At 51.7% G+C, this 24501-nt stretch overlaps 7 protein-coding genes across 7 annotated transcripts; 5 read left to right on the forward strand and 2 right to left on the reverse strand.

Annotated features, from left to right (window-relative positions):
• Positions 1 to 765: 765 nt before the first annotated feature.
• N7506_001624 (tyrosine protein kinase SWE1) lies at positions 766 to 3909 on the forward strand (the record flags this gene model as incomplete). The annotated part of the gene is made up of 1 exon (XM_056950920.1): positions 766 to 3909. The coding sequence occupies one exon, from the start codon at positions 766 to 768 to the stop codon at positions 3907 to 3909; it is 3144 nt and encodes a 1047-aa protein (XP_056816835.1).
• A 3124-nt stretch (positions 3910 to 7033) lies between these two features.
• N7506_001625 (uncharacterized protein) lies at positions 7034 to 7909 on the forward strand (the record flags this gene model as incomplete). Its single annotated transcript, XM_056950921.1, has 5 exons — positions 7034 to 7138; positions 7204 to 7300; positions 7349 to 7669; positions 7726 to 7835; positions 7883 to 7909. 5 exons carry the CDS (start codon positions 7034 to 7036, stop codon positions 7907 to 7909), a joined length of 660 nt encoding a protein of 219 aa, XP_056816836.1.
• Positions 7910 to 8513: 604 nt separating this feature from the next.
• On the forward strand, positions 8514 to 11849 carry N7506_001626 (putative mRNA splicing factor RNA helicase (Cdc28); the record flags this gene model as incomplete). Its single annotated transcript, XM_056950922.1, has 1 exon — positions 8514 to 11849. One exon carries the CDS (start codon positions 8514 to 8516, stop codon positions 11847 to 11849), a length of 3336 nt encoding a protein of 1111 aa, XP_056816837.1.
• A 411-nt stretch (positions 11850 to 12260) lies between these two features.
• Positions 12261 to 12586, forward strand: N7506_001627 (cytochrome b5-like heme/steroid binding domain-containing protein; the record flags this gene model as incomplete). Its single annotated transcript, XM_056950923.1, has 2 exons — positions 12261 to 12437; positions 12509 to 12586. 2 exons carry the CDS (start codon positions 12261 to 12263, stop codon positions 12584 to 12586), a joined length of 255 nt encoding a protein of 84 aa, XP_056816838.1.
• A 414-nt stretch (positions 12587 to 13000) lies between these two features.
• N7506_001628 (putative nuclear migration protein) lies at positions 13001 to 17050 on the reverse strand (the record flags this gene model as incomplete). Its single annotated transcript, XM_056950924.1, has 4 exons — positions 13001 to 13386; positions 13439 to 13846; positions 13899 to 16946; positions 17023 to 17050. The coding sequence occupies 4 exons, from the start codon at positions 17048 to 17050 to the stop codon at positions 13001 to 13003; spliced, it is 3870 nt and encodes a 1289-aa protein (XP_056816839.1).
• A 2303-nt stretch (positions 17051 to 19353) lies between these two features.
• Positions 19354 to 20157, forward strand: N7506_001629 (haloacid dehalogenase, type II; the record flags this gene model as incomplete). The annotated part of the gene is made up of 1 exon (XM_056950925.1): positions 19354 to 20157. The coding sequence occupies one exon, from the start codon at positions 19354 to 19356 to the stop codon at positions 20155 to 20157; it is 804 nt and encodes a 267-aa protein (XP_056816840.1).
• Positions 20158 to 23173: 3016 nt separating this feature from the next.
• On the reverse strand, positions 23174 to 24034 carry N7506_001630 (enoyl-CoA hydratase/isomerase family protein; the record flags this gene model as incomplete). Its single annotated transcript, XM_056950926.1, has 1 exon — positions 23174 to 24034. The coding sequence occupies one exon, from the start codon at positions 24032 to 24034 to the stop codon at positions 23174 to 23176; it is 861 nt and encodes a 286-aa protein (XP_056816841.1).
• Between the last annotated feature and the right edge of the window lie 467 nt (positions 24035 to 24501).

The raw sequence follows: 24501 nt of genomic DNA on the forward strand, positions 1-24501 counted from the left end.
ATTTGTTGTCACGCGTCACCCTAATCCACTTTGGGCATCGAACGATAACAACGCGCCTCGCGTTAATCGAATCAACCAGCCTCTTTTCCCCCATCTTCTTATGACCGTCGCATTCCTCCCCTCATTCATTTGCTACTCCTGTGATCCTGTGAACCTTTGGCCCTGTGGCCCTGTCAAATCCCTCGAACCCTCCCGGCAAGTCCTTCTCGGGCCTTGGTCCTTGCCCAAACCTGGAGCATTCCACCCCTCCTCGTGGGTCGCTATCGCCCAAACTTCCCACTCGTATCGGATCTATCCCTTGCACTGTCTTCTCAGCAAAGGTTCCGATTCTGAGACACTAGGCCCCTTCTCGCCATTGATTGTTCAGAATTGTTTACAACACGTTGATGTCCGAGACATTCGCGCATCAGATCTAAAGAAAAACACACGCGTGTGTTGATCGCGTCGGCGCATGGGTTGTGAATTCCTCCATGCGAGTGGGTGACTCGATCATTTTACATTTGCCGCTCGCACCTTCCCAACATTCCTGCCTTCCACACCCTTTTGACTCATCAACAAATCTCGGAACCTCCGTTGGACGCGGATAGTCGCTGTGTGGACGTTCGCAACATTGTAATTGATCACGCTTGGATTGGGATTTCTACCGACAGACATCCCGTTCGCGTTTCGAAAAGTCTGTGATCTTTGAAACGTGAGGGAAAAAAAAGTGACGCGCTCTTTCATTCTCCTCTCCGTTGCGCGGCACGTTCACACATTCCCCCGATCATGGTCGCAACCTTCTCACCGCACCGGGACTCCGGCGGTACCCTTCATCTCGCTTCCCACTCGGGGATCCATCACGTCGACGCCAGCTCCGCCATCCGACAGTTACGCCGGTCCTTGTCGCGCTCCCCTTCCAAAAGCTCCAACTTTTTCCTCAACCCACGAAACCAGTCCCCCTCCAAATCCGCCTACATCTCTTCGCCTCTCTCCCCCTCTCGACGCGCCTCTCAAAACAACTTTGTATTATTTCCCTCTCACCAGTCGCCTCTCGCAGTTCCTTACCCACCAAGCGCGAAAATCTCTCGGCCGGCGATGCGACGCCGCACGTCGCCTCGCAGTCCGGCCAAGCGCGTCTTGAGCGTGTCAACGGACGGGGGAAACGCGACCCCCACTCAACCCATCTCTCTACCTCCGGGCGAGGAGAATGATTTGACTCTTGATGACTTGGTTCCCAACGTGATGAGCACAACTCCCGACAGCCCTTGTGCCAGCAACACTCCATTCGCGGAATCAACTTTCGCACCGCGCACAACGCTCTCGCGCATCGAGAAGCGACGCAGTGGGACCTTCAGCACCTTGTCGACTGGAAGTCCCCTGAAGCGCAGTGATGGAATTATGAATCTGGACCAGGCATCGCGAGGAAGCCCTTCCGCGAAACGACGCAGCGTCCACAACCCTAACTGTCCTACCGAATTCAGCATTTTCGACAACGAGGTTGAAGACACTACTCCTGAAGGCTCACCTTCATCCGAAATCCCCTCATTCCCTACACCAGTCCAGCCTCACAGTCCATTTGCGACCATTCCCAAGCGCTCGTCATCTCTGCGACGATCAACGTTGCAGCAGCGCGGTGAAAGACCACTCTTTGGGCGACCAAGGGCAATGGACGAGCATGAGAATACCTCACCACCCGGTACACCATTGACTGTTCGACCGCGCATGTCTTTCGACAGCAGCTTGTTCCAACCTGGCAGCGAGAACATCTTCTCCCCCAAACCGCAAGCCAGTCCTCTCTTCTCCAACTCTCCTGCCAACCCTCCTCCCGCCATTAACACTCAGAACTCTCGCCCCGCTGCTCATCCCCTCTCTCGCACTATCACTCAGTCTTCTTCCGGGTCCAGCCTGGATGATTCACCCACCCATGAACCGGTCCACAAGCCCGAAGGGCGACGCCCGCTGTTCAACTTCTCAAAGTCTCTTCCCGCTGGAGCTACTCGCCCAGCTCCCGTACGCCGCATCACGCGTGAGGATTCGGGCGAATTCGCGACTCCAGACAACTACAAGCTAGTCAAGCCTCTCCCGGCGGCATTCATGTCCACCGGTCTCATCTCCAAGAAGAACCGCAATGCGGAAGAGACTGGCTCGGCATTCAACAAGAACATGCCCGATACACCCTGCAAGCGACCTGCCAACCTGTTCGCTGCAGGCCCGAATCCCACGGACCGACTGTTCGACAAGTCAAGGCATTCAGATGCTCCCTCTGGTTCGCCTTTCAACCCTGCTTCTGCTTCACGCCCCAAGCCGAGTCCCTTCGCTCGTGGAATGGGTATCTTTGGTAGCAGTTTCAACCGTCCGGAGACCTCGCGTCGCGGAAGCTTCGCGAGTCTCGATGGCGATGACCTGAATCTCGCTGGGTCGCCCTCCTCCCGACATGACAGCCAACCTCTGAACGACGATTTCCCTCCCACTCCGACCAAACAACCTTTCCTCCCATCTCGCACCTATCCTCCCACTATTGGGTCAATCCCCTCCTTGGAACGTTTGTCGGAGACTGCCAGTCCCCTCCACGAGCGATTTTTGCAGGCCTCACCTCATACCCCCCGCGATCAATACTTCCCTCCAGACCCCAGTGGCTTGTCTATCTCTGTGCCCCACGAGCAATCTGTACACGCAGAGCACGAGCTTCCAGCCACTCCCACTGGTCCTCGTGACTCATGGTCCTCGTTCAGACGCCCTAGTCTCCAAATCAGTGGATACCACGCTCCAGATGTTGATCCAACTTTGACCTCCCGCTTTGACAATGTGGAGCTCATTGGAACTGGAGAATTTTCCCAGGTCTTCCGTGTCGCCCAGCCTCATGATGCTTCTTTCCCATCTGTCTTCTCTCTCCCTTCAAGCGAGCCCAAATCCCCCAGCTCCATTCCCCACAGAGTGTGGGCTGTGAAGAAGAGCAAGCAGCCATACCTGGGTTTGAAGGACCGGGAACGCCGAATTCGCGAAGTTGACATCTTGAAGACTTTGACCAGCTGTGACCACGTCGTCTCATTCATGGACAGCTGGGAGAACCAGGGGCATCTGTACATTCAAACCGAATTCTGCGAAGAGGGTAGCTTGGACGGATTTTTGGCTCAAGCTGGCCTCAAGGCCCGACTTGATGACTTCCGCATCTGGAAGATCCTGCTGGAAATGTCATTGGGTCTAAAGGAAATCCACGATGAGGGCTTCATTCACCTTGACCTCAAGCCAGCCAACATTCTGGTTACTTTTGAAGGTACCTTGAAGATTGGTGACTTTGGTATGGCCGCCCGCTGGCCTGCGGAACATGGAATTGAAGGCGAAGGCGATCGCGAATACATTGGACCCGAGATTCTCAAAGGCCAATTTGACAAGCCTGCCGACATTTTCTCACTTGGTCTCATCATCTTCGAGATTGCTGGCAATGTTGAGCTTCCTGACAACGGATTATCTTGGCAGAAGCTTCGCAACGGCGACATGAGCGATGTCCCAAGCCTCACCTTCAGCCATGATAGCCAAATCTCTCGTGACGCCAGTGGAAACCCCATTCTCAAGGAATCATCCTTTGAAGAGCTCTGCACCTCCGACCTTGGTGGCGGCGCATTTGACGATGACTTCTTGACCAGCCGCGACCTCAGTGCCCCCAAGCCCCAGTCCATTGCTCGCAGTGGAGAGCTCACTGATCCACCTGCCTTCATGGCCGACCCTCACCACCCCCAATCTCTGGATGGCATCGTCCGATGGATGATCTCACCCGAACCTCAACACCGTCCCACAGCGGACCAAATACTGGAAACCTATGGAGTCCAGTTTATCAACCAACGACGCCGCGCTGGCGCCACCGTCTTCGAGGGTAACTGGGGCCCCGCTGACGAGATCTTGGCCGAAGATGCCGAAATGATCGACGTGTAATTTAATATCCCTTTCACACCATGTGCATATGGCGGGTGTTCCATGCTTTTTCCTCCTCCCCTTCTCCTTCTTTTCCTTTGTCCAGCTTGTCTATTTCCGGCGTTCTCGACCACTTACGGAGTATCTGTTTCTTCCTATCTTTGACGCAATGTTTTCATGTCACGACTTTTTCCCCCATACTTCAGTTGAAGTTGGTTTTACGTGTGGACTGGCCCCGGGCGTTTTCAGTCCGCATTGGACTCGGCGTTCCTTCCAGTTGACCCGATATCATGCGGTGGAGTTCAAGGGTATTCCCCACCGGAGTTCCCCTATCTGTTTGTTTTCTGGTTGTTTGTTTTTTTTTTTCTTTTCTCAATCTCTTGTTTCTTTTGTGTGATCTCCTAGCATTACAAGATGCCAGAGCTGTACCAACATCAGGTCTGTGCTTTGCTGTGGTCGCTGTGTTTGTTTTTCCAACACGCACTCGACTCTACCTCGCAATATCTGGATCCTGCTATCTTTGTTTTTCTGGTTTTGTTTTTATGACCAATGTGTGCCTTCGGGCTGTGATGACCTTTTGAGCGATCTGTGCTGTTTGGTGTCTGGTTCTATCCCTGGGTTCCATATCTGTATAGCAATTGTGGAATAATGATGAATGATTACTATCAACCTTGTGTCTGTTGTAAATAGTCTGCTAAAGTAAACTATGGTCTGTGTCAGGCTGGACTTATCTTGAAAATCTTGGACGGAATTGGCGTAAATGCCTAGTAGCCCTCGATATGATACCTAAACAACCTTGGAAGCCTCCCGAGGTCGTTGGCGCGCTCACGCGTGCCCAAACGTTGGAAAAGATGGTGATAGTGTTGAATTTACCAACTAGATTAAAACGCCTAACATGTCACAAATCTAGGGATCTTTATGCATTCCAAGGTTTTCAAGAACCTTAGAAATACTTGCTTTCAAGGTTATAAACAGGAGTAGTTATGTATCGGCTTCCTCAAATATTTCGATTGGCAACGGAAGGGATATATCATCGACTTCGGGACCTCTTTTTAACTACCTTTTAAACTGTCTTCTTAATTTTTTTTTTTAGCTATTTTTTTTTTTAGCTGTCCTTCCAACTAATCATTATATAATTATGATTGCTCGAGTAAAGGAAGTCTTAACTAGGCCGTAAACAGAGAGTTAGGGATTGGGGATAACCAGCTTGTCCTCAACGTCCATTGTTTATCTTATTCCACAGGTCTCCTTGAATCATCCCTTCTGTGCGGAGAAAGTCCGTTGGGTCTACCGAGCTGCCAAAGGGCCCCGTCGCCTCCGTAGTCCTATCCATAATTCTGCTGTCCGATTGCCGGTTATTGACACTGGTTGTGGCGAATTGCTGCCAATTATGCTCGAATATTGTTGCAAAACCGCGCCGCCGATCGTAGCTGCGCGTACTCCATACACTGTGGAGCCTGGCCAGGTGTATGTCGGCGAGTTGCTGGCTCTGCTGTATGGCGCGTACCTTGGCCCTGCGGTTATTTCGACTGGGGCCTCCTTATGCTTCGTCTGGAACGCCGGTGATTGTATTAGCATGGTACCCCGGTACGGGGGTTGTCCATTGCGGACTTGTACTGACCGAGGAAGATGTCCTGGAACCGCTCCGAAAGTTGGAGGCACTTAAGAAACATGACAGTCCGGAAGTGTTTCGTGTTGTACCTTGACCTTAAGCTGCCTTGAGAATCCCTCGCCGGTGATGTAGATGACATTGTCTGAGTATACCTCTATTGGCCACCCGAAGTGTAGTTGACCGAGACATGGTCGAACATAAATTGTCATGCCACGTTAATATCCATGCCACAAAGCAGGCTCCTTCTCCATGGATTCTGCAACAAGATGCCGTTACCTCCGTGAGAGATAAATTTTCGACCTTTGCTTGTGAGAGAGGCTGAAAATGTGAGCTCCTAGCCCCTCAGAGATTAAAAGGAACAACGAGAATAAAGCAAAGGAAAGAATCTCGAAACTGGCGAGGCATTTCAGCAGGAATAAGAATAAATGGGTTCTCCAATAGAGGGGCGAGAACTAAAGAAAAAGAGAAGAAAAGAAAAGATAAAAGATGTTTATATCGAAGATTCGACGTCAGGTTGAAACGACTGTAGGATCGTTACATCAACAACCTGGAGTACTCCCATCCCGCTTCAGCTATTGGCTAGTATTTGGGATTTTCTTCCGCTTCTCGCCGGGAGATACGCTTTCGGTGGTCGATCCTGTAAATTCCGAGCGAGGACTTTCGGCAGGGGGCGGTGGTGTACGTTCCAGATAAGTTTCCTCCAGAGATCCGGAACGCTGCGTATTGAAACTTCCCTGCGTAACGGTTTCACTGCTTATGTTCCGACGATTCTCTGTAGCTCCCAAACTGTGGCTCCATGGCCAAATCAGGATGCTGTCGTGGCTCCCGTACTTAGCATCGCGGGTTTCGAGGCGAAGCCGGAGGTCGAGGTAAGGGGCTTCCGTTCCCCCTCTGAGGAAGATTGTGATCATCCCTCCTTCCTGGGATTTCACTATAATAGCGGCTGTCGTTAATGACTTTGAGGTTGGGGTAGCTGGCTTTGCAGCTGAGGATGTGTAAGAGTAAGGAATATTGCTCACTCACTCCAGTGCAGTTGGTATTCATACTAGTTCAACGAAAATTTTATATAGGCTGGGGTCTAGCATGGTTAGCGAGCTAGGTAGTTATATAATCTACGGGGCAATGGAATGTGTGACGATGACAAAGTTTTATGGAGGTAAAGATCCATTTGACAAAGAAACGAAAAATGAGGAAGAAAACGGAAGAAGAGCTATGGAAACAAGCAAACATAGTTAACAAGATGAAAGGAAACAAGCGCGTGTATACGGAAACACCTAGCAACTAAGAAGAAAGCGTGACGGGAGAGAGACATTATGTGAAGCTGGCATGACTTCCTATCCCCAACTCTGCTGTGTCCATATACTCCTTCTTCCGTTCTACCGTATCTACACTCTGCTCTGTTGTGCCTACACTCTGCTCGCTGCTTGCGTGCCTCATTCCACTCTGGTAGGCCTACACTCTGCTAGTACGCCTTACCTCCCTATACCGTGTGGTATTTACAAGTGCCATTGCTGACTTCAAGCAGGTTCCAGAATGTCAGACCAGAGGATTCCGAAGGAGAAAAAGGATTCCCTGCTCACCCAGGCGCGGGAAATAGCAGCCGATATCCTTGAGTATAAAGTCATCAATAGGATCCATGTCAGTGAGGTTGCACAGCATATTGGTGACCCCAGAAGAAAGTACAGGACGATTCCAATCTCCAGTATGGCAAGGATGTCCAAAAAGTGCTAGCTCTCATTCCCGATGACAATGATCAAGAGATGAGATTTTTCAGGTCAATCACACCCCCAAAAGCAATGAGTACGGGCCCCGGAGATGAGATGAGCTAGCAAAGCTAACACTATACAGCTGATCATATGAACCTGATCGACTCGGCACTAGCTCAATCCCCGATCACAGAAGCTAGCATCAGATCGAATATTGATGCGTTTATCCTCTTCGTTAACAAGATTACAGCCGCTCAGACACCACCTACATGGCCGCTGAGCATACAGACAGAACGCTCCTACAGCTTTGGACCTGTTAGGCTGCGTGGCAAGAAGGCAAAGCTTTCCACCAGCATAGACTACAGAGTATGGTACGGCGATGATGAACAGCTTCCCGTCAATTTGATCGTCATCGGGATGGAAGAAAGGCTAGACGAAATTGCTCAATGCTTAGGATACATGGGTGAGTGACCACCGATAGCTAGCTGTTGGAGGAGGGAAGCTAACTGTGATCAAAAGGCTGTGTCCACCGCGAGAGGAAGCAAGTCTCCAAGCAGGATGCAACGGTCTATGGGCTGGCAACCGACAGCCAAGTCTTCCATTTCCTCAAAATCTCCCATGATTTCAAGGTACGTTAGTCCCAATTTTTCAAAGCTAGTATTCTGATTTGTACTAGTGGAGCGAATGGATTGTCAGTTCTTGAGCGGGCAATTACGGACAAGCGCTCGGCCTGTTGATATACTTGTTTCGACGGGCGTCTGTGATCTCACCAGGGCACACGAAGGAGAGCTCTCGTGCTCAGCAAAGCTCTGGGTAGTCTACCCCTGTACTTCCTTCTGTGGAGGAGGATTGGGAAAGGGTATTGAACTAGTGTAATTCTGTTACTGCTGCAAATAATTGCTTATGGCCATGGGCCTCATGGCAGCTAGCTACGAACACTATCATCATCATCATCATCATCATCCTTTTCCGATCAGAATTTTCGCAACATGGCTTGAATCGCGAGGTCAATCGTAGGTTGAGTTATACGGATAGCTAGCTAAGGAACCACCTGGGCACGAAAATTTTGTAGTGGAAATCCATGAAATATATAGCTGTAGTGTACTCCGTACATGCGTTGAAGCCAGCGGAGGTATACATGTCGGATCGCCACGGGATTTCTTGGCATTGGACGCAGACTTCTCTAACCTCCGCACTCCAATACCCAAGCTTCCAAGCCTCTCCATATCCTTTGATCCCCTCAAAGAAACTCACAATATGCGCCTCTGCTCTTAAATAATTCACATCCCCTCCAACCACCGTACATAATGGACCAAAAAGGGTTTGTGTCCGACAACCTGACCCGCCTAACGGGCGCGTCAGACTCAACCCTCATCGACTTCGTACTCGCAACAGCAAGCTCGGCGAAATCGACCTCCTCCCTGACCGAAAAACTCACCTCCTTCCTCGATGCACCCAATCCAGCCGAAGTCGGCTCCTTCGCCCGCGAGCTCTACACCCGCATGGGCAAGGGCGCGCAGCCCAGCGCATCAGCCCCCAAGCCCGCAGCAAGCGACTCGAAAAAGAAATACCGCCTGGTAGAAATGGGAGAAGACCAACCCGACCCCACATCACTAGGTCCCGCCAATGTCGAAGCAGAGCGGGAGCGCGAGAGGAGACGCGCGAGAGACAGCACGAAGGACCGAAGGAGCAAGCGAGACGAGCCCCGCCGAGAACGCGACTACGACGATAGCCGGAAACGCGACCGCAGCCGTGAGGCAGAGAGCCGCGATCGACCTCGCACAAAGAAGCTCCGGAAGAAGGACGAGGACTTCGAAGACCGCTGGGGTGACGAGGAATACCCAGAAGAGGAATTCGAGGAGGCAGAGGAATTTGAAGAATCGCCCTCGAAGCGAACGCGGCTTGATGATGGCTCTGCCTCGCCTCGTCCGGAAAATATTGATCCCAAGACGCAGGAGGAGATTGATCGGCAGAAGGATTTGCGCGAGCGAGACGAATTCGCGAAACGATTGGCGAATAAGGATGATAGCAAGTCGAAGAAGATTGTTGAGGATCGGACGCGTGATGGTGAGGCTGCTCGGCGACGTGCGCTGGCTGATGATGCCAAGGCGCGTGCGGAGATGATGCCGGATTTGCGTGAGAGGTCGCGACAGGAATATTTGAAGAAGCGTGAGACGGAGCGTCTGGCTTTGCTGCGACGGCAGGTCATTGAGGAGGCTGCTGAGTTGCGCGAGAATCCTAATCTGTCTCGCAAGGAGAAGGAGGAGTTCGCGCGGAACAGGGAGGTTCTTCGTATTGCGGAGGAGAGACTTCGGATCGATGATCACCGTGATGGATATATGATGCCGGATGACTATATTACGGAGAAGGGAAAGATCGACCGCAAGAAGAAGGAGGATGCATTGTACAAGCGTTACGTCGATCGTGATGAGATGGGCCAGGAACGGTTCGTCACGGAGCATGAGGAATGGGAGCTTGAACAGGCAGCCAAAGCCAAGGCGCAGATCAAGAAGGCCGAGTTCGTTGATGAGGGCGATTACGAGTACGTCTTTGACGATTCACAGCAGATCAACTTTATCATGGACTCCAAGCTTGATGGCACGCAAAAGCCGATGACACAGGAGCAATTGCGGTTCAAGGAGCAGGTTGATGCAGCCGAGAAGAAGGCTCTCAGCATGGAGGAGACCCGAAAGAGTCTGCCTATCTACCAATTCCGCGATCAGATCATTCAAGCCGTGGCAGATCACCAGGTCCTGATCATTGTCGGTGAAACTGGTTCTGGAAAGACTACTCAAATCCCACAATACCTCCACGAGGCCGGATACACCAAAGACGGTCTCAAGGTTGGCTGCACACAGCCACGACGAGTGGCTGCCATGAGTGTCGCTGCGCGTGTGGCCGAGGAAATGGGTACGAAGATTGGAAATGAAGTCGGTTATGCCATTCGATTCGAGGACAACACGAGCGACAAGACCATTCTCAAGTACATGACCGATGGAATGTTGCTGCGAGAACTCCTGACCGAGCCCGATTTGAGCCAGTACTCGGCATTGATGATTGACGAGGCTCACGAGCGAACGGTGCCCACTGATATTGCCTGTGGTCTTCTCAAGGATATCGCAAAGGCTCGACCCGATCTGAAGCTGCTTATTTCCTCGGCGACTATGGACGCACAGAAGTTCCAAAAGTATTTCGACGATGCACCCATCTTCAATATCCCCGGTCGTCGATACCCAGTCGATGTGCACTACACTTCACAGCCCGAAGCCAATTACCTTGCTGCGGCTATTACTACGTGCTTCCAGATTCACGTCACCCAAGGTCCCGGAGATATCTTGGTGTTCTTGACAGGTCAAGAGGAGATTGAAGCCGCGGAGCAAAGTTTAGCAGAAACAGCTCGAAAGCTTGGGAGCAAAATACCGGAGATGATCATCGCACCCATCTACGCCAATCTACCGTCCGAACTGCAGACAAAGATTTTCGAGCCCACGCCGCCCAAGGCGCGAAAAGTGGTGCTTGCCACCAACATTGCCGAGACCAGTTTGACCATCGATGGTATTGTCTACGTGATCGATCCCGGTTTTGTCAAGGAGAATGTGTTCAACCCCCGCACCGGCATGGAGAGCTTGGTCGTGACCCCATGCTCCCGAGCCTCTGCCAACCAGCGAGCAGGTCGTGCCGGACGTGTCGGCCCCGGAAAATGCTTCCGCTTGTACACGAAGTGGGCGTACTACAACGAACTGGAGGAGAACACCACTCCCGAGATCCAAAGAACCAACCTGAACAGCGTCATCCTCATGTTGAAATCACTTGGCATCGACCAGCTCCTGGACTTCGATTTCATGGACCCCCCACCCGCGGAAACGATCATCCGCGCGCTCGAACAACTATACGCGCTCGGTGCGCTCAACGACCGCGGCGAGCTCACCAAAGTCGGTCGTCAAATGGCCGAGTTCCCCACCGACCCGATGCTCGCCAAAGCCATCCTGGCTTCTGACAAATACGGCTGCGTCGAAGAGGTGCTCTCGATCGTCTCGATGCTCGGCGAAGGCAGCGCCCTCTTCTTCCGACCGAAAGATAAGAAAATCCACGCCGACAGCGCCCGCAACCGCTTCACCATCAAAGAAGGCGGCGACCACCTCACCCTCCTCAACGTCTGGAACCAATGGGTCGACTCCGACTTCAGCACCATCTGGGCCAAGGAGAATTTCCTACAGCAGCGCAGTCTTACGCGGGCGCGCGATGTCCGCGACCAGCTTGCCAAATTGTGCGATCGGGTCGAGGTCACCGTTAGCACGTGCGGCGCCTCCAATATCCAGCCCATTCAGAAGGCTATTACGGCTGGCTTCTTCCCCAATGCTGCCCGGCTGCAGCGTGGTGGTGACAGCTACCGGACTATCAAGAATGGGCAGTCTGTTTACTTGCATCCTTCCAGTACACTGATGGAGGTGAACCCGCGCTGGGTAATCTACTTCGAGTTGGTGCTAACTAGTAAGGAGTATATGCGGAGTAATATGCCGCTGCAGGCGGAGTGGTTGGTTGAGGTTGCGCCGCATTATTATAAGAAGAAGGATCTGGAGAGTCTGGGGTTGGATCGTAAGGTGTCGAAGGGACAGGGGTTGGCTGGGGAGAAGAAGGGTTAAGCCCATATCTGCATATCTATGACCTTCCCAAATAGGAAATTGTACAGCAATGCCTGACGTCTCATATTAATTCTCCCAGATAGAATTAGAAATAAATAGAAAAATCAAGATAATACAGGATATCTACATATACAACCTTAGAACCAAGTATCCCATCGAGTAGATATTCATATGTGTTGACTATAGCCAATCACAGAGCGCCTAATACTAACCGCGGCAAATGGCAGCTCAAGTCAACCTCGGTTTCTCCGCTTCCCCCGGAATTCAACGTCACACGCTATTTACCCTCTCTCGGCTCGATTCTTTCTCTCTCCTCTCAATCAGATTCCGCGCATTTCCAACCTTCCTCTAAACACCTCCATCCCTATCGCTATCCCCTCACACATCACACTACACATCACCACATCCACAATGTCCCAAACATTCACCCCGGCCGACGTCGCCTCCCACAACACCGCCGAAAAGGGCCTCTACATCATCGTCGACAGCAACGTTTACGACGTCACCTCCTTCATCGACGAGCACCCCGGCGGCTCAAAGATCCTCAAGCGCGTCGCAGGCAAGGACGCCTCCAAGCAGTTCTGGAAGGTGAGACGGGATCGGCATTCGGCCGAGTCGGCAATTGAACATCACCCCACTGACTGCTTTCTACTCCGCAGTACCACAATGAATCTGTGCTGAAGAAGTACACTCCCAAGCTGAAGGTCGGCGAAGTGAAGGATGCCGCTAAGCTATGAGCGAAATGATCTATTCAATAGATTAAAGACGGTTATGGTGGGATAATATATGGGTCTTGGAGATCTGAGATCTGAGATTTGCTCTGTCCAGACGGCAGAAGCTTGTAGCTAGCAATTTATACCCGATTCGAGGCTTGATTTTTCATTTGGTTGGATATATACGCTGTGAACCGTTCGCTGTTCGCTATTCACTGTTCGCGACAGCTCCCTGTGCGCACTCATGCAAATAAAACATTATGTATCAAGAGGTATTGACAGATTAGATCGCTGTAAAGGAAAACGCCCAGGGAGAATGCAGAAAACCGAAGAATAAAGTGTATATATATATAAAAAAGGGCCCAAAAGTGGTATCAACTTGAAAAAAAAAACCAAAAAAACATCGAGGATTCAAATCTGCTCGCCGGCTGAAATTCCTCAGAACTCACGGAACGGATCCGATGCATCGGGCCGAAACGAAATCTCACTATCGACAACAGACGGCGTATCAAACTCATACCGTCTCTCGCTCCACTGGCTCGAAGTCTTGCGAATGTGCCTTTGGCGCGGAGGCGGACGAGGCCGATTCATCTGCTCAGCGTGATGATCGATGAAAGCCTCCATGCGCATAGTACCCATGTCGAACATGTTACTAGCGACGCTGGGAGATCTACCCGAGGCCTCGGAGGTGCGACGACTAACGCTGCTCTGGCGACTAAGGCCTGGGATGGGAGCCATGGGTGGGAAGTGTAGTTCTGGGGAGACGGTGCCGTGGGAAGAAGGCATGGTGCCTTGGCTGGAGAAGCTGCGGAGGGCCTGGAGGGCTGGGCGGGGTGCTGTGTTGCTTCGTTTGCGGTTGTGGGAGAAGCGAGGGACGTGGGGGGGCGTCGGCGGCGAGGTCGAGGCTTTCTTTTGGGAGTTCGGGGACTGGGACTGGGACTGCAGGGCCGGCGCTTGCGAAGCGTTTTCCGGGCATTGGGCGGGGTCGGCCTTTGGCGACGCGGATTGAGTCGCGGATTGGGTTGCGGCGGAGGATTGTTGCTGAGGGGGCGGGTTCTTCGGTTGGGGGTTGAGGGAGAGATGCTAGGTCGTGGAGGCCCATTGAGGAGTGGCTTAGGAAGGAGAGGGCTGTTAACCAGACGTAGTGGCGTTCGATGGTTAGGGCTGTGAATTTGAGGGCGCGTTGAGGGGTGAGGACGAGGATTGAGCGGTTGAATGGGGTGGAGGTGTTGCCCTTTGGTAGAGGATTGTCGTCTTTGACGTCGAGCACGGATTGGATGGTGACTGAGGTTATGTTAGTGATTGGTGGTTTGGGTGAATGGTGCGGGATGCTTACACTTTCGACCACTCTTTCCTAGCAGGGCAGGCCCACTGGTGGGTTGTTTGCTGCTCCACATGATGGAGCCTTCGTACGGAGCAAGCCAGACCCATCGTTTGTGCCGCACGCCGCTGTTGGTGATATTGGCGGAGACATCCTCCGGGTTCTTGCCCTCCCAATTATCCTTGGACTCGCCCATGCCAAAGGACTTGCGTCGACGCACGTACTTGAACATCCATTCACCGACCATCGTCTGCGCAATAGCGTCAACAACACTGGTTGGCTGCACGCCGCCAACGGAATCCTGTCTTTCACGTTGGTCCTGGCTTCTATAAGATGGGGTTGCGCGGTGGGAGGCACGTCTAGGGGCTGCACGCCGCTCGCGCGGTGCTGTGATATCGTCAAATGGCATCGGTGGGGGTCGGTATGGTCGGTATACAGGCGACTCTGGAGAGAAAGTTGAGATCGACCGAGAGGGAGATGATTGCGTTTCAGGCCGTTCAGTGAGTTCAGATTGAGACATAGCCGCGGCGGATCGGACACGACGGAGAGTCGGTCGTCTTACTAGTGATTGGCCACCACGATCCGAGAACTGTCTTCCGGCCGAGCGCGTCGGGCTCGGTGGACCGTCGCTGCCGTTTAGCGGGATTTTGCGAGAGCTCAACCGCATAGGAACGGGGAATGGCGGCGCGATACTAGAGCCTGCGCTGCCGCTATCTATGCTGGGCTCGCTGGGGCTCCGAGCGCGGGACCTCTGGTGCACGGCTGCTCCATTGGAGATCATTGCCATTTTGCGGATTCCAGGTTGACGAATGCTGGATGAGGCCGTGCTGGATCGCTGGGATGGACGGGAGCGGCCGATGACAGGTGGCATAGAGTCAGGGCTGGAAAGCTGCTCGTCAATTTCGGGAAGAGTCATGCTGTCTAGGCTGGGCCTCGATTTGGCATTGACGAGCTTGCCCCGGCTGACGGTATATGCAGCAAAGGGTCGGTTGAGAAGCTCGTCGTCGGTGAATACGTCACGTTCTCCGTGGGGTCCCTCATCGTCGCTATTATGTTCAAAGCCGGCGAAGAGACTGCTGGACCGTAGAGGTCGTCGGATATTGGACAATGCTCCGTCGGATAGCGGGCCATTGTCATTGTTACCCGGGTAGGCCTGCACATGGTCTGGGCCTGATGCTTTGGAAGGCTTGACGGTATGGTCTGCTGCCCCGCGTCTTTGGTTTCGCTTTTCGGATCGTGGCGGAACAGGAGGGGCGCCGTAGGATTCGAGGCTGGTATCTTGAGACTCGGGGCGAGGAACGGTGTCTTGGATAGCAGAAGGGAGAAGACTGGCGGGAAGTTTGACGGGTCGTTGATCGATACGAATCTCCTCCGTTTGAATGCCGACGGACTGACAATCCACAATCGCTCGGAAGTTGGCCTGACACCCAATGGTCTTGGTTCGTGGTGGAAGAACGACGCTGTTGCGGGGCGAGGAGGGCTCTGAACCGGGTGCGTGGATAGTGATTACTGGAATGTCCATCTGTGCTGGGACATCGTTTGGTGATAAGCTCGTTCGCTTCTCGTTGTGGACCACTTCAGGCTCAGGCGCGTCTTCTGTTTGCGTGGAGGCCGATGTCATCTGTACCGGCTGGGGTGTAGGTTGGGCTTGAAGAGGTGGCGAATCTACAACCTTTGGCGTCCACGGTGGACTCGGGAGTTCACCTACGGTCTGGCAAGATGATGAAACCATTTCGGTTTCGATGGTTAGTGTCGAGGTATCCTTGGTCTCGGGTGCGTTCGGTGTCTCGCTCAAATGCATCGGCTCTGCCACGGGGCCAACGTCATCCGAGGGAGCGGGCTCGATTGTGGGGGACGGAGGAGGCGAGTACTGGATACCAATATCACAATATTTCGTTGTTATATCAGCCGGATGTGCCATACCATCATGGTGAGTGTCCCGTGTGCGGAACTCTGCAGCGACGGGGGAGTCTGCGCTCTGCATGGACAGACCGAGGAGCTTCCTAGCCTTGAAGGACACACTGTGCGATGCCTGCGAGTGAACGGACATTGGACGCTCCTCGGGGAGGGCCTCTGGAGATGCGGGTGTCTCGTCATCGGACGGAACAAACTCATCATCTTCATCGAAGTCGAGTTCGTCTGCCAAGTTCACACCAGAACTGTTGATCGCCCCAGGAGCCACACTCATCACAGAGTATCGAACGTTATGGAAGTTGGACGTCAATTCACCATCATCCGAGCTGACGGTGGTCACACTCGTGCGCCGGCGGCCGAAGCTACTAGACGCGATGCTTGCGGAATCGCTCTCCTTGGCTTTGTCCGCTTCTCCGTTCTCGCTCTGCTGGGATTGCGAGTGAAGAGTTGCGACTTCCTGGGCTGCTGCGACCTCATTCAAGACAGTCTTCAAACGGCCTTCTACTACATGGACTTTGCGCTCCAAAGCACGCCGTTCACCCGCCCAGGAGTCTTGATCCTGATTCCACAGCACCTGAGTGCGCTCGAGTTCCTCTTCCCGACTGCGCGACTTCTTCTGCGCCTGCTCGAGCTTTTTACGAACATCGCCGATATTCTCGACAGCTTCATCGCGCTCCCGAGCTAGCTCATTCATCGCAGATGATGTCCCGCCCTCCAATAGCTGGATTTGATGTTTTAACGAGCGTCCTTCCCGGGTTACTTGCGAGAGAGTCGCGGATAGCGTTTCATTCTCCGTTCTTGACTCGTCCAAACTCTCCTCCAATCCATCGATAGCCTTCGTCTTGTTTTCTATCTCGCGGCGGAGCGAGAGGATCTCCGATACAAGCGATGCATGGAGCGTAGGTGTGATCCTGCGCGGATCAAACGGTGATAGTGTATCTTCGACAATGTCGTCATCGTCTGTTGGTCCGTCTGTGTGTCCATCGGGGGAGAATGCGGGCGTTGGAAGACCAGGCGGGGAAGAGGGAGGGGGCGACGAGCCTCGCCTGCGCAGCGGTCTTGATCTTGAATGGGTCTTTGATGGTGTATGTGATTTGCGTTCGGTCGATGGTACCGAGGACGGGCCCATGGAGGCCGGAGACTGTAAATCTGCCATAGCGCATGTACAAGCCTCAAAGCATCCGGGCTTTGTGGCTCTTTGTGCTAACCAGAGCACCTCACGCACCGCCCGTCAGTAGACCTAGTTCAAACATCCGATAACCGTTGGCGCTAAGATTGTGTCTCGGGAATGAGTTTCAGTGGACGTGAAGATGGTATGTTCAGCGTTGGGACCCTGTGGAACTTTGTGGAACGAGAAGTCAGCCACAGTTACAACGTGGGCAGCTAAGAATCCAATGCGGCGGGTTTGCGGGTTTGAATATGCACGAAGGCTAATCCTACTTACGTCGAGTGTGAGAGGCGAGTAAGATGTCGAGGGAGAGAGAGATCGCGGGAGAAAATAGATCAATCCGAAAGACGCGACGATCGTGAATTCTAGATCTGACACGAAGACTTAGATTGATTACCTCAAGAATGAGATTAGCCTTGCGGCACGCATATCGGAAGTGCACCGGATGCGAGGAGATTCGAAGGACCTTTGCGCATCCAAAAAAAAGCGTCAGGGGTGTTCGTTAGGGGCATGGGGAAGCAAAAACCCACCCAATTAGCCAGGGTGGATCCACTATAGCTGCCAGGATCAAAGCACTTTGATTTGGTGTTGATTCGGATCGAAAAACCCGTCTCAAGGCTGGACGAAACAAGGGTGCAAGGCCTGTATATGGTGATCGAGTCTACAAATAGCAAATCGCATGTACGGTGCTCCGTACTCCGTACTTCGTGCAAGGTGATTGCGAAACCATAAACAGAGTGGAGATTAAGAAGTGCACGTTCTGCTGGAACAAAGACAACAGAAAGGTTAAAAAAATTAAACTGGAGTCGAAGTAATTTCGAGGGTGAGCTATTGATCGAATCGCGTCGAGTCGGAAAGCCCCGAAGAGGAAATAGAGTCGGGATCATAAGATTGACGTCGAGGTGTTCGTGGACGTTCAGAGGGCTCCACTACGCGGAACGGGTACGCAGTGAAGCTCACGGCTGTGCAAGGAGGATCCCCCCTATTCTTGTCGGTAGCATAGGTGGAGGAGAGGGCTGGCAAATGGACGAGACACAAACAGCCACTGTTGTGTCCAATAACATCAAATATGAAAAGCCCACTATGGAGCAATGTTAGCAAGGTCACATAAATTGGGGGATCGGTTAGCGTGTTTGAGAAGGGAATTAAAATTGACCCCTGTCCTGGCGTTGTCCTGTACCGCGTCGCGACGATCAGACAATCTCGACACATCAGAGCTAGTGGTCTGTGTTTCAGGATTGCAGATGCAGAAGTGAGGTGCTTCTTTGCCCAACGCCCCTCTGCGCCTCTTTGTGATGCTTTTCAGATGAATCTCCAGACCCCGTGGGATTAGGGGGAGCTTCGCGAGATCCATCCGAGGTCTCCACCGCGAGCTTCAAAACACAAAATGCATCCACTTCGGGGGAAATGAGAACCAAACTCTCATTGTTTTGGTGTCAAGTTTGGTACACCAAAGTACATTGTGGATTTTTTTTTCCTCCTTCTTGCTCCAGCCCCCGGTCTACCGGGTTTGACTGTTGGACATGCACCGGTCGCATATGGGTGGCGGAAAAGGTATCCTGCAAGGCGATTGCAAGGTATTCGCAGGCCAATGATTGGCAATAATCCTCAATTATCATGTCTGCAGGCCAATTGGAAATTGAACTAGCAACGGGGGACACGCGAAGGAGTAACAGTCTCCGCGAACCATTGCCGGGCCCCCACCCCTTAGGCTTAGAGGGGTTACCTCGTACTTTGGGACGTGATTCGGACGGCCCGTTGACAGGTCCATTTGTTGCGACGCCCACCCCTGCAGCCGAGGATTTCTTGTCTTTTTTGGGGGTCTGACAGCACTAGTGCAGGCCTAGTCTTCAAGGCGCATATGGCACGGGGCTAAACTTGGATTTCTTCGCGTGTCTTTGATTTCCGAACAGCGAGGACGAGAAACCCCATACGAGGATCATTTCGTAGCAATGATGAAATAATTGCGACGATGGAAGCAAATGCAGGAAAGCGTTGAGGTTGAATCGAGAAGAAAAGAAAAGGCAGAATGTTTGCGCTGAAGTCTGCCTTATGCCTCAGGCCAGTCTGCACATACCACATTCCCCCTTCTGACTACGAGTCCATGATAGAATGCACAATGCGACTTGTTCCATCTACTTTTTGATTTGATGTTTGACTTTTAAGGCTGATGCGCTATCGCCAGAACAATCAGCCGTTGGATCTGGCGATACGATCAGCCTCGGTTCTGACTAATCAACTGTCAGCGAGCATATGATAGAGCATTGCACATCAATAGACTCATCACATTCTCTACACTTTCCTCCCGGGATATCGAGCTCGGCAGTTCAACTAAACGCGGGGAAGTTGAACAGCATCTATCAGCTTCGGAATCTCCAGTCCTACAAGATGTCCACAACGAACCCACCCAAGATCTTGTTCTTCGACACCTTCGGCACAGTAGTCGAGTGGCGTACATGCGTCACAAAGGAGCTGAACACAGCCGCCTTGCATGCTGCAAGCGGCCAGCATCTCCCAGCCGACCTGCGGGCCCGAGCTGCAGCCATGACCTTTCACGACTGGCTCGCGATTGCCGAGCAGTGGCGCTTATCATACGGCGTGTTCACCACTACATTTGATCCATCATCGGAGTTCGTGTCCGTGGATCAGCACCACTACCAAGCTCTTGCAAACCTTCTCCAGAAACACGGGCTGGAGGGCCTGTTCACTGACCAGGAGCGGTGGGACCTCGCTTTGAGTTGGCACCGTCTGAGCCCATGGCCGGATAGTGCACAAGGACTCGAAGTTCTGAATCGCAAGTTCCAGACTTCGACTTTATCGAATGGGAACCACGATTTATTGCGAGATCTGAAGAGCTTCGGATCCTTGCCGTTCACGCATTTGACGAGTGCTGAGGATTTCGGGGCTTATAAACCTTCGCCATTGGTTTATAAGGGTGCGGCGAAGAAGTATGGCTTTGACCCGAGTCAATGTGCTATGGTCGCTACTCACCTGAAGGATTTGAAGGCGGCCAACGAGTGCGGACTACAGACTATCTTTGTTGAACGCTATTTGGAAGAAGCTTGGTCTCCCATTGATGTTGCGAAGGCGAAGGCGGAGGGATGGGTGGATATGTGGGTTGATGCCGACTCAGGTGGTTTCTTGGAAGTGGCTAGACGGTTTGGGATTGATGTTGGTCAAGCCGTGAGGTGAACAATCATTTCAGGCATCCGGAAAGGTCCAAGGGTGTACCGTATCTCTCAACTAGATCCATTGTCCTAATTCTGCCTGTACAGTTTTCTTATCTGATGAGTCAACGAATCAATGCATTGTCTGACTGGCAAGAACACTGGAAGTCTTTGTATAGGACCTGGGAATGTGCTCGAAGTCCTCCATCACGTTCCAAGGTTCCAAGGTTGTTAATTGAGAATTTCAAGTGAAATTTCATCCGCGTATACCCTCCAGAGCTGCGTATCCTATTTGGTGAACTCTGTACACATTTCGCCTTGAATGTCATGGATGTTGACGAAACCCTCCAAGCTCATGGTTCAAGAGAGCCAGAGTCTCTACCTAGGTGGGAATATATGTTCTGTTGTTGTTTAGAATTTACATAGTTCTATTGTATCAGCCACTCTGCGGTCTATATTCATATTATCATATAGAAAGAGTGTAACAACGTGGACATCCTGCTCTGCATCTGCAGCATAATTTACTAAACATGCGTTTAGGGCCATGATGTAAGTATACCGTCGATCTCTGATCTCTTGGCCTTCTAGCATGACGCTTCGAGCTTCGGCATCGATATTGGGATTTGTTCGCACTGACACCTTTGGTCGAGCTGCGATGGATTATTTGAGAAGGAAGTGCTAATTCGAAACTTCGAGGAAATGGACATGCGCAGTATCTTGTTCATTAAGAAAGTGTTGGTTATTTCACCTCTCAGGCTCCTTTGCGCTGGAGAAGTACTCGTAATATGCATTTGCTGACGGTTGTAGGTAGCATATATCAGTGTGGCCGCTTTGTTGCCTCATCGAGAGAAATATTGTACCCGAGTCCCACGAAGCGTGTCTGTCATGCACAACTGCTCATCTCAATGGAAGCCTGGGGATTGCGAGGCTTGTGAGGCTCTGCTTGACACAACGCATTACCAAAGATAACCGAATCCCTGTGCTCCAGGCGAAAGGCACGTTGGGAGGCTGAGTAGATATTGGGGCTCCTTTGATCATTGGGTTTGGAGCTCGCTCATTGACCTTGAGTGGTTGTGTTTGGGCTCACCATATCCACGGAAAGGGTCTTGTGCGTAAGCGTCGTGCTGTTTCGATGCTCGGGCTCGGGAGTCAACTCCGGGATGACATGAAGGCTTCACAGCTTCAAGGTTGGGACTCGAGAATGAGAGTATCTATAGTAAGACAAATGGAGGTAGTCCGTTGGGGACTTGATGGATATGAGCATCAAGTCCTTTGTTATGGAGACACTAGACTGGCGAAGAAAGAAGAAAGAAGAAAGAAGGGGCAAAAGAAAGGGGGAGAGAGAGAGAAAGAGAGAGAGAGCATATGCAGTCTGCTTTTTCTTCCTCCAAACCTTCGCCACATGCTCATTTACAGGGTTGCCATCCCAAATGTTGCCAAAAACCACATTCTCGCCATTTGCAAGAATGACCTCTATTTCTAAAACCCCCCAGAGCTGGGCCTAATTCTCACAGCTGAGATACAAGGAGACCAGTGACAGTCGATAAATGTTTCCAAGGTTGGATGCAAGCTGTTTGGCATCGGAGGAAATAAACGATTATAAGGGCATCGACACACTTCAGTTAATCAAATCTGCCTACATTGGTGGCAGGGCGGTGTTGTGATGCTTGTATATGATTGATGCACATGTAGAAAGTTTACTGTAAGTTAAGCTTAATTGCAGGGCAAACTTAGTTGAGCTCTGCCTAAAAGCAAGTTCCCGATTTCACTCCAAACGAAATTGGCAAACGCGGCCCCGGCCCCGGCCCCGGCCCCTGAATATACCAGTCAGATATTGATCCCGTGCAATAATTCCAGATTGAAAGACTGCACGGAGTAGTATGTAATGGATTCGGGACAGAAACGACCACGTCGGAAAGCCCGGCAGATACGGAGTACTGCGTAGAGACTTGAGTGGAGCGGATTGATTTCTTCACGTCACCCTCCCGTGGGAAATGACCTCAAGCGAAGTGGGCTTCGGAGACTACGGAATTCGTACTGCGTATGTGCATACGAGTTCGAGGTCTTCGTTTGCTCCGCTACGCAGACCCTGCCGATCTTGCAGCAAGGGAAATGGGTCTGTCATGGACATGTATTCCTGTACCGTACACAGGTGGACATGTAATAGTAATACAATGTATCCAGGCGTATCTCAGATGTAATATCCATATCGTATAATACACAGTCGTGCCCGCTATGTGGGGCTTCCGAACCAAGCTTGGTAGGTGCGGGCGCTAATCTTAAAGGTTACTTGGACATGTTCACCTTTGCAATAGCAAGGGAATGTCATAACGTGCTGGATAAACTACATATTGCGTTCCTGAGTCGGGTCGGAGAGGGATCTATCCTAGAAATTCAAAGAGTGCTTGCACATATGCAAACGAGCGCCCCAAGAATCGCACGAAGTTTCGGAGCGTCAATCCCGCTTAATAAGGCGCTGATCTTTGTCGATCGGTGTGTCGTAAAGTAATTGAAAGCACCATATTGGACCATTGATAGTGGGGCTGATCAGGCTCTGTACGTAGCCTCCTGCCCGAAAGGCGTGATCGTTGTGCTCCCATTCCATACTGTTTTCTGCGGATCTGATAAATCCTACCAGCGTTATTTCGGAAGCTCAAATTACAGCGTTTAATACCTGTATGTGTTGGTTCCTCAAAATAGTACTACATAAGGTTCCAAAGGGAAAGAATCTGAATGGCAGGAAGAGACCTTGGAGGGGCAGAAGTCGATATGGGATTGAGTTTGATATGGTCTGAATTTTGCGTCGGAACTGTGAGACATGCAACTTAACTGATATGCATGCATATGATTACTCCGTGCTCAATATTTCGCCTGGGCATTCCGTTTGTTGTAATTTCCATCTTACTCTCGTGTCAAGAACCCACAAAAAGTGTGGCCCAATCTTGTACATTTTAGAACCTACAGTGTAGGCCGCCGCCGACAGTATCAACATTATTTGTAGTATGTACAATTTGGCAATTCTTGTATATGAAAAAAGAACATCACAGCTTGCTGTCAACCCACCTTGGAGACCGTTTCTCGGCAAATGCAAGCACGCCTTCGTGCAGGTTCTCTCCATCATCAAGTGCAGACCCCCAATTCTCACTCAGAAGCCGACTGGCATTCTCCGAACTGCCATCCTCATAACCAGCAACAATCCCAGCGCGACTAATTATCACACTATCAGGGCTGTTTTCCACGATACTAGCAGCCAACTCCAACGCAGCCTTGACCACCGGCCTCTCCAATACCTCAACGTCACCAGCAGCATCCTCCGTAACAGAATTGATAAGACCCCACTCCCTAGCCTCAGCAGCCGTAATGCTTTTCCCAGTAAGCGCCATTTCCGTCGCTCGGGGACGACCAATGGTTCTTGCCAATCTAGGTAGTGAACCGGCCATAGCAACGACACCACGCTTTGCCTCGGGGAGCGCGAACTTCGCACTGCGCGCCGCAACAACCAAATCCAGATTCGCCACGATCTCCATTCCCCCGCCAAAAGCAAGTCCGTTTACGGCTGCAATCACAGGCTTTTTGCCGTGCCGCCGGGATAACGCTCCAAACCCTGAACGTGGCATCATGGGAGGCTCGAGCTCACCGCGAGCGCGGCGCGCATTGGATGCATTCCACTCTTTCAGGTCCATGCCGGCGCAGAAGGCGCGCCCGGCGCCTGTCACGATGGCACAGCGTAATGAGGGTTCGCTGTCGTACCATGCGAAAAGGGATTCCAATTCGTATTGCCCACTGCTTGTCATGGAGTTCAGGGCTTTTGGTCGGTTGAAAACAACCAGCATGACATGTGGTGCTGGGAATGAGACCACTCCATAGGTCTGTGGTGGTGGTCGTCGTTTGAATTGGGACATAGTGTGAGTATTGAGGTTGAGTTTGATAGAGGTTTTGAATTGGGAAAGTGCTACAAGCTATATCGAAGGATTCGTAGAATATCATACATAGTACGGATTACTGGCTCCGGTATATGAAAATGACCGGCGAATAATTGACTCCATTTCTCATTTGCAAAATGATGGACAATACACACATTCAAGTACGACGGTGTTGGCTCGCTCGCAACGTACGGAGTAGAGGAAAGACATTTGCAATACGTGTACTCCGTAATATTCGACTGGATCGGCAGTGTTAATCAAACACGGCCAAATTGGAGCTTTGTACTCCGTATGGTAATGGTAATAATACGGTATATCACGCATCCGCGGTAAACGAAGAAAAGCTTTGATCTGATAATTTTGAGTTTCCAGGGGACTTGGTTGCTTTTTCTTGTCCCTTGGGACTCTACCAAAAAAGTCAGTACACGTAGCTCGGTGTACAGGGA

This window comes from Penicillium brevicompactum, assembly GCF_028827555.1.
Source record: "Penicillium brevicompactum strain IBT 35665 chromosome Unknown utg000001l_segment0_segment0, whole genome shotgun sequence".
Lineage (NCBI taxonomy): Eukaryota > Fungi > Ascomycota > Eurotiomycetes > Eurotiales > Aspergillaceae > Penicillium > Penicillium brevicompactum.